This window comes from Tupaia chinensis, unplaced genomic scaffold, assembly GCF_000334495.1.
Source record: "Tupaia chinensis unplaced genomic scaffold, TupChi_1.0 Scaffold000081_1, whole genome shotgun sequence".
In the NCBI taxonomy this organism is placed as follows: domain Eukaryota; kingdom Metazoa; phylum Chordata; class Mammalia; order Scandentia; family Tupaiidae; genus Tupaia; species Tupaia belangeri.
The window spans coordinates 5,527,910-5,540,565 of record NW_006159542.1 but is presented as its reverse complement, the minus strand read 5'-3'; the positions used below and the strand labels follow the sequence as shown (position 1 = coordinate 5,540,565).

At 56.2% G+C, this 12,656-nt stretch overlaps 1 protein-coding gene across 1 annotated transcript in view; it reads left to right on the top strand.

The window, feature by feature from the left end:
- Window positions 1-12,656, top strand: part of WHRN (whirlin) — a gene marked incomplete in the record, with an annotated part of 108,332 nt that overhangs the window by 81,114 nt on the left and 14,562 nt on the right. Inside the window, 3 exon segments of the mRNA XM_027769617.1 lie at window positions 1-60; window positions 794-1,003; window positions 3,723-3,755. Of these exon segments, the coding sequence (XP_027625418.1) occupies window positions 1-60; window positions 794-1,003; window positions 3,723-3,755 (303 nt within the window).

Below are 12,656 nucleotides of genomic sequence, written 5' to 3'. Positions count from 1 at the left end.
AGCGTCTCTGTGGAGGCCCTCGTCATGGCCCTGTTCGAGCTGCTGAACACCCACGCCAAGGTGACCGCCTCCCCCGACCCGCTTCTTTACTGAGAACCTACAAGGAGTCAGGTCCGAACTGAACCCTGGGCAGAGCCTGGAGTCCAAGGCAGCCCCTGCCCCCTGGGAAGCTCCCGATGCCTGGGGAACACAGTTAAAGTGCCGTGGGCGGGGCCCCAGTGCAGAGGTGCTCGCTGATATGTCGAATCAGTGCACGTTTAGAATCACCAGGATTGCTCATAGAATGCTGCCCGAGCCCCTCCCAGGCGTGAACTGCACAGCTGTGGGTGGGGCCAGCTGTTGGTCATTTTCCCAAGCTCCCCACGTAGTCTCTGCACGGCCAGCTATGAGAGCCCTGCTCCAGTGCCATCTGCAGTTCAGAGCTGCATGAAGAAAGGAGTGATTAAATCCACTGTGTGTGGAGGGAGGTGGTTACTTTTGGGAAAGTTTCAGAGAGGAAATGGGATTTGGAGACAAGTAGGGGGAAAGGACAGCCATGAGCTTCTTGGCATGACACAGCGTGTCGTTTGGGGCTTTCAGGCATGTGTGCCTGTGGAGGAGGAGGAGTGAGATGCTGCTGGGCCTGGTGTCCTGGCAAAGGTCTTCGGACTTTCTCCTGAGGGCACTGGGGAGCCATAGAGGGTTAAGGAGGGGAGGTCAGGCTTGCATGCAGGTCATTTGGGGGTAGCAGGGGGACCTGATCCACCTGCTGATAGAGCTCTCTGCTGAGTGCCCCACTTGTCTCCACCTCCAGTTCTCGCTCCTCTCTGAGGTGAGAGGCACCATCTCCCCGCAAGATCTGGACCGCTTCGACCACCTGGTACTGAGGCGGGAGATTGAGTCTATGAAGGCACGGCAACCCCCAGGCTCTGGGGCTGGGGACACCTACTCCATGGTCTCCTACAGCGACACAGGCTCGTCCACAGGCAGCCATGGCACCTCCACCACCGTCAGCTCAGCCAGGGTGAGCTGCCCCTGTCCCGGCCCTGGCATGATGTCCAGGGGCAGAGTTCAGATACTGGCTTTGGAGTGAGATCATCTGGGTTCAAATCCCAGCACCACCACGTCCCACCCCACGCGTTGCCTCTCCGAGCCTCAGTCTCTTCCTCTGTAAAAGCCTAGTAGTTAGTGTGTGCCTACTACATGCCAGGCCCGGGCACCAGGAGACAATGGGTGAGTGAGCGAGATGAGGCCCTGTGTCATGGGCCTCATGCTCTCGGGGGTCAGGGGCTGGGGTTCAAAGATAATTAGACAAAGAAAAACAATTACAGTCTGTGGGAACACGGCAATGTGGTTGGCATGGCGCCTGCAGTGGGCACTCTGTAAGCCATAATGGTCATGGTGATCTTTTTTTCCTGAGAGGCCAGTCTGTAAAGCCCCAAGTCCAGCTTTATTTTATTACAGACTCTCCAGCCCCCCGGAAAAGCATCTGGTCCATCTCAGGGTGTGATACAACTCCCAGGATGCACAGAGGCAAATGAATCCCAGGGACTCTGCCCGGAAGGGGCCAGTTGGAAATGCCTTGTTATGCAACCTAGGGAACAACAGATCTTGAACGTCACCATGGTGGTGGGCAGTCAGGAGAGACGGGGGTCTATCCCTTCCTGCATGCTTGCCTCTCTTTGGATCCTCCAGCCCTGTTGGCTCCTAGATGCTGAAGCCCACGTCTGGGATCGCAATTAGATTCAAGAAAGACAGTGTCTGCTGTGCTGTTGGAAGGGGTGGGGGCCCAGGGGTGCAGGAGCACCCAAGGTTGCAGACCCCGGTGGCTGGTCGGTATAGTGAACTCGCAGCCCCTGGAAGCCCCTTGGGCATTTGCACACTCCAGTTCCCAGGTGGCTTTGTTTTAGCTCTGAGACTCTGGGGCACCTAATGTTCCTCTACTGCTCTCTCTACCACCCTAAGTCACTTTCAGCCCTAGGATTCTCATCCCCTTTCTGGGATGACACTGGAAGTTGTCATGCGTCCATCCCAACAGGGCTTTAGACATGGCTATGCAGAGGCACTTGATGTTTTAGAAAGAGCAGATCCCTCCGGGGCAGGGGCAAGGCCTTCCCCCACCCCAGGCTGCATGGTTAGCTCTGAGCACAGTTTGACGCGGCCCCCAGTGACGAGCTGTATCAGGCTGTGGGCTTTTGGACAGAGGGGCCTTTTCTCTGTGGTCCTGCTCCACTGAGATTGGACTTGGTAATGTCCACGTGGGCTTCAGGAGTGGAGAGCCACTGCTCTAAAACCCCGGGGACTGCCAGCTGTAATCCTGTGATGGCCCCTTTAGAACCACTGATGAGAGAGCCCGTGGGTGGGAAGGGGTGGGTTCTAGCCTGGCAGGCAGGAGATTTAGGTTTAACATCAGCCGCTCTGGACCCACTGCTTAATGGATAAAGTGGCCTGAGTCCTCGGCTGGAGGGCTAGATGGAGCCAGGGTGACTGTTTCGCCTGCAGAGAGCTCCAAGCGCTCAGACCAGCTCAGCCCTGGTACAGCCCAGGGTTCTCCGCTCTACCCAGGAAGCACTGCCCCAGGCCAGCCTGGGTCCCAGCCACGGCATGGATCCTGCCCTACCAGGAAGGTGCTTGGGACAAGTGAGGGCAGACTGGGGAATGCAGACATCACTCAGGCCATGGGTGGCTTTGAGCAGGGAGTTTTGGGGGATGGATGAAGGGATGGTCCCATGTTTCTCAAATGGGAATGACACTGAGAATGCATTACTCTGAGAGTCTGTGAGCCACCAGGAGCACATGCCCATCAGGATCAGGGCTGACCCAGACCAGGATGAGCTCCTGCAGTGACTCCAAAGAGAGAGAGAGGCCAGCAGCACACCGCGTAGAAAGGTCACGATCTCGCAGGGCCTCCGTGTCCTTGTCCTCACTTGTGGTGAAACAGTGATTTCACTTCCCCGAGCTTGTTGGGAGGATAAGCGGAGGGTGCTCATGTGTCCGGGGGTGAGTCCCAGGCTGGTGCTGGCATCCCAGAACCGGCATCCCAAGACCGCAGTCCAGCCTGGAGGCCAGGGGAAGCCTTCGCTCCTCTGCCCTTCCCACCTGCCTTGCATCTGGGGCCTTGTGGACACCTGGCGGCTCTGGGAAGCTCAAGGCTGAGACCATGATGCACCTGCTAGGATACCCACGTGCCCTGCCCGTGGCTCCAGCTCTCAGGCCGGCAGCTTCTCTGGCCCTGCACATCTTGGGCCTCCCTGAAACCCAGGCCGCCTCCGATAAAGGCTCCCAAGTAGGCTCATCCTTCGGGCTCGGCCTTTCGTTACCAGGCACCTGGACTAGTCACTTGCCTTCTCTGAGCCTTTGTTTCCACTTGCCAAATGGGACCGAAGATCCCAGTCCTGCCCCCAGGTGAACGAGCTTCTTCTGAAGGCCTTTCTCAGGGGCAAGTTTTGTCTCTTCAGAGCACCCCCCCACCCCGGTTTTCTGCAAGGCAGGCGGGAGTGTTGGCAGTAGCAATAGTGCCTTTTCTCCTCCTCTCCCTTCTACTCCTGTCCAAGGCGTTTGTGGTAAATAGAGAAGGAAGGCTGTTTATCTTGTGTGTGTGTGGTGTGCATGTGTGAGCACACATGTGTGAGCACACGTGTGCATGGGTGTTTGGGGAAGGGGGTGTTGCGGTGCCCTGCCCATTCCCTAATATTTGTTTGATGCATTTTTCTTTTTGCCTTTTGCCCCCTCTTCCTCCCCAGGAGCGGCTGCTGTGGCTTATAGACCTGATGGAGGTACCGTCATTGCTGCTGGGTGGGGACTGTGGGAATCCCTCAGCCAGGGCCAGGGGGGCGGGCCGTGGCCCCTTCTGCCGCCCCCTTAAGGCCCTGGCTAGGACTGGAGGTTCTTAGTGCTCGCTATCTCCCCTGGGTGCCAGTTCACCAGGTGTTCTTAGGCTCTGGAGTGAGAATATCTTCTGTTCAAATCCCAGCGCTGTCATTTCCTAGCTGTGTGACCTCTCTGCGCTCAGTTTTAGCATGTGTAAAAATGAAGATGTTTCTATGCTGTAACTCTTGAGAGACCGTGTGGCCTTTTCACATGCCACATGGTCTGTCTGGGGTGTTCTTCCACTTCACATAGCCTGTCTCCCAGAGCTCAGATGCCATCTCCTCCGAGAAGACTTCCCTGATCTTCTCAAGGAGGGTGACTTTCCACCCTAGGTTCTTCCAGTCCCTGGGCTTCTTTCTGTCCTGGTTTTGTCTCTCTCCGTCCCTGTTTCTCTTTATATGTATATAGTGAGATAGGGAGAGATAACTATAGATATGTATTTTTTTAGTCTAATTATTTTTTTTATTACCAGAGAGTATATATGCTCATCAGAGAGAGACAGAGACAAAGAGAGAGGGAGAAAGCATCACTCAGTGGGGCGTGGCCATGCGGCATCCCTTCTTCTCCTTCACTTCATCTTGTTGAGATTCGGGGCACACACACACATGCACCCAGCGTGTTTTTCAAGCCACCAGAACTGCAAGTTGAACAGCGTGGGGTACCCAGTTGAGATCTGGCTCCCTTAACCACCAGGCCTGTCTCATTATATTCTAGCAATCTGTCCAGACCTGCCACCTGTCCCCCTTCCCCCTGACCACTAGCTTCTTTGGGGTACCCACTACATCTGCAGGCACCACTGAGTCCCTCGTGCTCAGCCCAGAGCCTGAGCCCTGTTAGTAGCCTGGGCCTTAGAGCAGTAACAGTTGCTGACATTTGCCAAGAGTGTTACACGGCATGGTGATAATGCTTTTCTTGCTTTTCATTTTGTTTTGTTTTTAATTTGTTAGGGACATGTGTGCTCACTGGAGAGAGACAGAGAGAGGGAAAGTGCGAAAGAAAGCACCCTGCTGGGGAATGGCTATGCCACAACCCCTTCTCCTCCATCTCTTCTTTCTGGTTTCGGGCATGCATGCACACATGCCGGGCATGTGTTTCAATCACTGGGTCCAGGACTCAACCACGCAGTCAGCTGTGTGGGATCCAACACCTTAACCACTATGCCGCCAGCTGGCCCGGTGATAGTGCTTTTCAGTCATGTCTCTTTCCACACTCCCACAGAGTGGCATGTACTGCTAAGATCCCTGTTCTACAGAGCAGAAAACGGCGGCTCAGCGAGACGGGGCTTGCTCGAGGTCACGCAGCTAGACCATGGTGGAGTCGGGATTCAGACCCAGGCCTGCTTGCCTCTGAGCTGATGCTGTCCACCCCTACCATCCCTGGGCTTCCTCACCAAAGGATCTCACTGGTGCTTGCGAAGCCTCGTCCATCTGCCCACCTACCTGTCTGTTTCCTCCTTCCCGCCTTCTCTTCCGTCCTTTCTGTTAACAAATATTGAGCAGTTGCTGTGGGCTGTATTCGGGTCTGAGTGCTGGGGATACGGCGGTGAACAGCAGAGGCATTTCTCCCGTTACGGAACTGGGTGGGAAGCAGGTGTAACAGACGATGCGTGAGACGAGGAGCGGAACTACAGTGTGTGAAGTGGGGATACGTGCTAAGGAGACGTGTAAACCAGGGAAGGGGGTTTGGGAAGAGGTAGGAGTGGGTAGGAAGTGACATCTAAGACCTGAAGAAGTGAGGGGATGCCCATGCCCTCATCTGAGAGAAGAGCATTTCAAAGAGCAAGAATAATGTGTGCAAAGCCCTGAGGTGGGAGTGTGCCCAGAGTGTCTGAGCAAAGCCCAGGGCAGTAGGACCAGGGCAGAGTGAGTGCAGGGCAGGGCAGGGCAGATCCTGTACTGAGGGGAGACTTCCACCCTGACTGAGATGGAAGCCCCTGATGTAATCTGACTTGGTTTTCAGAGGATCCCCTGGTGACTGAGGATAATCAAGGATGAATTTGTACCAAGACAAACAGGTTCATTCCCAGGAACTGGCTAAATCCAGAGCGGCGTGGGGAGCTTGTGTCACCTGAGCTGTAAGGAGATGTGACAGTGAGCTGGGGAGGCTCCAGCTCTTCTGCCTCCTGGTCAGCTCCTGCCTCGATGTCTTAGCTCATTCACACATGCACACAGTCAGCTGGAAACCTCATCCACGGTGCTGCCACCATGTGGGACCACAGGACAGAAACCTCCTCCTCCTGGAAGCCCTTCCTACAGGGGGTCCAGGGCCCTGGGCTCCATCCCTGGAGTCCAATGCCCCACATATTTAGTCTCTCTGTCCCTACCATGTCGTGTGCCCTCAAGAAAGCCCCTCACCCATGTGACCTCAGTCTACCTGTTCATACAACCAAGGCACACCCCCTAAGGCTCCTCTGATTGAGGGTCTTTGTGGTGGGAGGGGCTGGGAAATACTCAGGGAAGGCCCAGCAAGGAATGGCAGCTGTGCTCCTACCACTCCTCTACATATTCAACCAAGTCCTGCAACATCTCTCCAGAGAGAGAGGAACTCAAAATAATGTTTATTCACCTCTAAGTGCCAGATACTGGTCTGCAATGCCATGTATCAGTAAGCTTTTGCTGTGGTGATGCTGAGTAACAAATAATCCACCCAAATCTTTCTTTTTAAGGTCTGTTTCTTCCATGAGCGAGGGACAGAAAGAGAGTGACAGCATCCCCACCAGGGTCTTGACATTTTGATTCACCCTCAACCAGTCCCAGATCATGGGACTGATGTCATAGGGAGATGGCTGGATGCAAACTCGTCACCTTTCCATGTGGGTTGTTTGCAGGGTATTGTGTTTTATTGCTGGGCAACGTCTGGCCCAATCCCCTAATCTTGATGGATGAAACGTGTCTTTCTCATGGCCAGATCCCTTCCCTCATCAAGTTCACATGCTTTTTATATCTTTGCTAAAATACATGCCATGTCACTCTGTGCTCTAAGTCTCTTCCCCCGGAGAGAGCAGGAGTGCAGGTAGGGACCACGTATTTCTCCTGTTTGCATCCCCAGTGCTAGCCGGCGCCTGGTGGAGTGGAGGCCCAGGGAATGTGGATCAGACACTTGGAAACGAGCCCTTGGTCGCTGGGCACCTGCAGTAGTACCTCCTAAACCCTCACTGCTCACATCATAGAAGGTCTCTGCTCTGGTGTTCAGGGCAGGGTGTCCTTGGGAGGCTGGCTGTCACTGACCCCGCTGCCCCCGATGTCTGCCCCGGGGGAGCCAGTTTCCATTTAGCCTGGATTCTCTGGGCCATGCCGGGCGGTGATCCATCTCAGGTTCGGCGTGGCTCTTTGTGTAGCTGTTTCCCCTCAAACCAGACACGATCGATCAAAGGAGATCACATGCAGTCTTCCGCCATCGACAGCTTGTGTTTACTTCCCATTGTTCTGAGAGAGAGTCAGCCCTGGGCATTTTTTGCCACCCTGAACAGTATCCTTTCCGCCCATAAAGATGCTGGCCACGAGAACAGAGTGAACTAGGAAAAACCTGCCTGATAATTCTTGAATTCTTCATCCAGAGCAAGCAGGCCCAGAGTGGCAGGCCTTAATTTCATGGACTTTGGAATCCTACCAATGGGGCTTGGTTCTCTAAGCGTAGAAGCCTTGGGCAGGTGACTTAAGTCTTCTGAACCTCGGTTTCTGCATCCGAACAGTGGGTTAATATAACTGGCTACCAGCAAGATGTAGGAGCCGATCCCATTACTACTCTAAAGGCTGGGAAAAGGCCTTGAAGAAAAGGGAATCTAGAGGTCAAGGCCAGTCCATACGCGGGGTAATGCCTCTGAGGTTAGGAGATGACAGCTGGATGGGCCCTGGCCTTGACCTCAGGCTTCCCCAACCTGAATCTGAGGTTTTGTACTCTAGGCCTCTCCTATGCCTGGAAAGGGGTTCCTGGGGCCTGCCCAAGGATGTACGGGTGGGCCCCTGCCCTCGAAGGCCTCCCTCTCTTCCCCTCCTCTGGCCCGACACGGCTCTCAGGATTGTGCTGCAGCAGCTTCTGTGGCCTCTGGGCCTCCCTCATCTGAGGTACAAGGGTCGGGAGCTCAGGCCTGTCGCAGGCCCCTCTGGCTGCAAGGGGGTCTGACTGTCAAGGCAGCTCTTCACAGAAACATGGAGCAGATTCTCCGAGGGCCTCCTCCCTTCTCCAGAGTTAGCCTGGAAGCGTTTGGAGAACTCCAGGCAGTCCTTCCCTGTGTGGTGGACCCCCCTGTATAGTCACTCTCCCCCAACGGCTCCGGTGTGTATGCAACAGACAGCCACTGAGCACCTGCGGCCTGCCAGGCTCCTAGCTGCCCTCCTGGAGCTTCGCGAGTCTAGAGGGGGAGGTTGCTTCAAGGGAAATGGGCATAATCCACATTCTGATAAGGGACTGAAGGATGGTGAGAGAACATGAGGGCCCTGACCAGACGGGGCTTCGGGAGAGAGGTTAGAGCTAAGATCTAAAATAGCTGGCGTTGTCGGGACCAGCAGTTGGCATAATGGCTATGTCACTGGACTCCCATGTAGTCGACCACAGTTTGAGTCCCAGACCCGGTGGCTTAAACTCACGATGGGCGCGTGTGCGTGCGTGCCCAAGATCCTTAGAGGAGAATGGAGAAGGGATTGCGGCATGGCCATCCCCCTGGGGGGAGATTTCTCTCTTTCTCTCTGTCTCTCTCGCTGTGTCTCTGGCCAGCATATGTGCCCTATAACAAAAATCTGTCTTAAAAAAAAAGAAAAGAAAAGAAAGGCCAGTGACTGCTGCGCGTTCCTGGCTGGTTCTGCGGGAGGCTTGGCTGCCTCCTTTTGTCCTGCAAGAGGATGCAACCTTCTGGGTAGAGGCTAGAGAAAGCAAAGATGCAGTTTTCCCCAGCAGGGTCCTGCAGTCACTCCCGGGAACCCTGGTCTCCAGTCCTTGTCGTCAGGACTCTTCCATCCCGACCTTCTGGAGATTCTGAGTCATTGTGTTTCCATCCGGTGACATCCTTTCCCCAAGGTCACAGGGACGGTGACGCAGGACAGGTTTCAGCTTAGCAGGAGGAAGCAGTGGTGCCAGCTCCTGTGGCAGACCCCTCGCTCCCTGCCATCGTCTCAGGGCTCCTGCAGAGGCTTCCCAGAGACCTTTCCGCTTTGGGGACTTGTACTGGATGAGTCTCAGCAGCCCCAGCCACCGTGGTCCCGGCTCTCTGCTGTCAGCATTGTTTCTCTCCTGCTCCGTGGCCCTGACCTTCACCTTTGGCCCCAAGCTTCCCCACCCTGTGCTTGGAGGAATGGGGGTCTGATGATCCCCCATCTCTGCCATTCAGGATCTGGCTCTGGGCCTCCTGGTCCCTCTGTCTGGCAGCCCCGCTCCCTCCTAGGAACACTAGCACCTCTCTGTTCCCGCCCCCCACCCCTTCCCTGGGGTGACAAGTGTCACTCCCCAGCCCTCTCTAGTGCTGCCACCACCCCTTGCTGTTCTCTTTTCTTTGCTTCCTGTTCTTGCCATTGCTCTCCTCCATCCTTTCTGCTGAATCCTCTCCTTTCTGTTTTCTCTCTCCTATTCTCTCTCTCTCTGTGTCTCTTATTACTCCCTCTCTCTCTGTCTCTCTCCTAGTCTCACTCCTCTCCCTCTCTCTGTCTCTCTCTCTGTCTCCTATTCTCACTCCTCTCTCTCTGTCTCTGTCTCGTATTCTCATTCCTCTCTCTGTGTCTCATTACTCCTCCCTCTCTCTCTGTCTCTCTCCTAGTCTCACTCCTCTCCCTCTCTCTGTCTCTCTTTCTCTGTCTCTCCTATTCTCACTCCTCTCTCTGTCTCCTTCTCTCTCCCTCTACCCTTTTCTTTCTTCATGTCAACAGCTCCTTCTAGGACCCCACTGGTGACCTTCCAGAAGCTTTTGTGACTGAGTGCACCAGTTTCCCCCTAGACTGAATGGGGTGAGAGGCACCTAGCCTCAAGCCTCTGGTGCACTTGGGGGTGAGGGAGCCTCACCTCGGAGTGAAGAGGCAGGAGGAACCCGGAGCTGAGAACAGCAACCCTATGTAAGAGCCTTCTCCGTGTCATGAGGGGAGGAAGGCCTAGACAATGGGGAGTCGGGGAGAGGAGGGGCACGGTACAGAGCCTCATTTTGCTGAGGGGGCCCTGGGCACCCAACCAGCACCTGTGCCCTCCTGGCATCCAAGCCAGGCCTCGGCGCCTTGATTGCCAGAGTCACGTGCACACCCAGCGGAGGCCCACATGGGACTGTGCCTCCGCTCTCAGTCACCCCACACCAGACCAACTCAGACCATAGGGAGATCTTTTCTCTGAGGGGATGGGAATTTTCTGAGCTACCACAGACTTGAGAAGGAAGAACATGGGGAACCATGGCAGCTTGTCTCCCGGCTGTGGTGGCAAGCAGGTTTTTTTGTCCAGGATAGTCAGGTCTTAGGTAGGGTTCAGCGTCCTGCCTGCCCTTGCTGTGTCTCCTTGCTGAGGTGGCCTGCCCTCTCTGGGCCTCAGTCGTGTCCATTGTAGAGTGGGTGGAAGGTTCCATCTGGTCTCAGCACTTGGCGGGGTTCTGGACTCAGTGGGCGTGGAGGAAGGACCCAGCTGGGGCTGGGGCAGGGGAGGTAGCCAGGGTGTGCAGGCTCAGCGCCCGCATGAGCTCTGACCTTGAGCCTCCTCTCCGAGCCTGTTCCGTGAGCCTTTCTGCTGACACCTCCCCCGGGTTCCCAGCCTGCTGTCTGCAGCTATTTCAGATGCACCGGGAACATGGCTCGGGGACTCAGGGCTCCTGAGCGTCTGGATCCGGCAGATGGAGTCTGGCAGAGCCGGGCTCCGACCCGTCTGCCGTTTGCTCCAGTTCAGGCGTCCCTGCCAGGGCTGGGTCTCTGGCCCCCTCCCCCTACTCCGCCATCCCCACTTCTGTCGTGGCTCCCAGATGCCATCAATGGCCGGGAAGGAGGCCAAGCCCAAGGTCCCACACGACTGTGCTCCTCTCATTTCGGGGTGCGTGTGGGACCCTCTGGTTCCTATGGTATCAGGGTCTTATTTGACTCTGCATTGGGAGGCAGGGCAGCATGGGCTTCGGAGTGCCCCAGATCTAACTTGCTGCAGAATGGCCATGTGACCTGGGACAGGTAACGCCCCTCTCAGAGAGCTTGCGTTGTAGTGTAGCCGCTGTGGAAAGGGAGAGTTACGTGCCTGCCTTGCGGGGTCGCTGGGAGAACTGAGTGAGAAAGTGTAATCCAACACCCAGCGTGACCAGCACGCAGCGATCCTCCATGGTGCCCTGACACCCCTTCCAGGAGAGTCCTGCCTCCCTGTGCCTCCCCCTTAAGCCAGTCACCCGTGAGTCCTCGAATGCACAGAGTTCCTAACGCACAGGAACAGCATGGGCCTTGTCCTGTGTCCTGTGTCCTGCCATTCCCTCTATTCTGAGTCTCACCCTGTCTTCCCTCCAGGCTGCCCGCTGGCTGACTTCCTAGGGCAGGCGGGAGGCAGAGGCTCCTCCCCTCTTCTGTCTTCCCTTCCCTGCAAACACCTCTGAGACTCAGGCCCACCCAGCGCCTTCTGCTAAACCTTGGGCTGGGAAGTAGCCTTGTGTAACCAGCACACCTTTCCCTGCACCTGCACTCGGGATGGTCTGTGCTGTGCACACCTCCAGGGCACATTGGATAATTATAGTTTAGGAGGACAGGGGCTGCACAGGAGGGCCGCCATTTCCTTCCCACCCAGGGTTTGATTACTGGGGCAGGTTTGCAAGGCCTCCTGTTTCTGATCCGTGAGACAGTCACCTTCCCTCGTGTATGGGCCAGGCCGGGGTCTGAGTGTGTTGCAGGCGCTCACACAGCAAATACAGGAAGCAGGAGCTCACCCCACTTACAGGTGAGGACCCGGAGGCACAGAGGGTTCAGTGATTTGCCCACCCCTTAGCTACAAGGCGCAGAACCGGGTGTGAGTGCAGAGACACCAACCATGTCCCTAGGGTGAATGAGAGAACAGCCTGTCACTCCCCCTTCCAAGGAGTGCCCAGAGGTGGTCGGCAGCAGCATCTTCCTGTGAGTTCTGCCGCAAACAGGCCGAGGTGCACGTGTATGTAACCTCAGCCTCGTCATTATAATGGGGAGAGTCACCCCAACCTGACTTTGCCCCAGAGGCATTCTGGGACCAGATGCAGAGCCCTGGGTTTGCAAGGCTGGCAGCCAGGAAGGTTGAGTGTCTTGCCAGTCAACGGGCTCTCGTTGGGCCTCTGTGGTCATGTGCCCTTGGCCTGTCCCAGCATGCTCAAGGCCTCAGGAAGCTTATTCGAGACAGGGGACTGTGTGGCATGACGGGTGGCCCCTGGCGCCTTCAGTCATGCCGTCCGTTCTGCTCCTGCAGTAACTGCAGCATCTCCCGCTCCCTTCCCTGCCTGCCCCACGAGGGCTGAGGCACTCATCTGTTGCCGCAGTTGTGAGTCCATCGATTGGCGTAGTAAATATTTATCAGGCAGTCACTGGACGGAACCCTGAGGACCAATCGGGGACCGGGAATCCAAGTCCTGCCTTCTCGGAGTCGTTTCCTGGTGGGAGAGACAGACGATGAGCAAATAAACTGTATACTGCCAGGTTGTGACCAGCGGTACACTGAGAGACCAAGCGGGGTCGGGAGGTTGGCAGGGGTGGCGCCGTGTTATTGCGGAGTGGGCTGGCCTGGGAGGACCTCGCTCAAGGCCGAGCTAAGTGAAGCGGGCCGGAAGCCTGGTGCAGGAAGGGCGGTCGGCGCCAAGGCCCTGAGGCAGGAACAAAGCCCTCGTGCTGGAGGACCAAGCAAGGACCCGGTCGTGT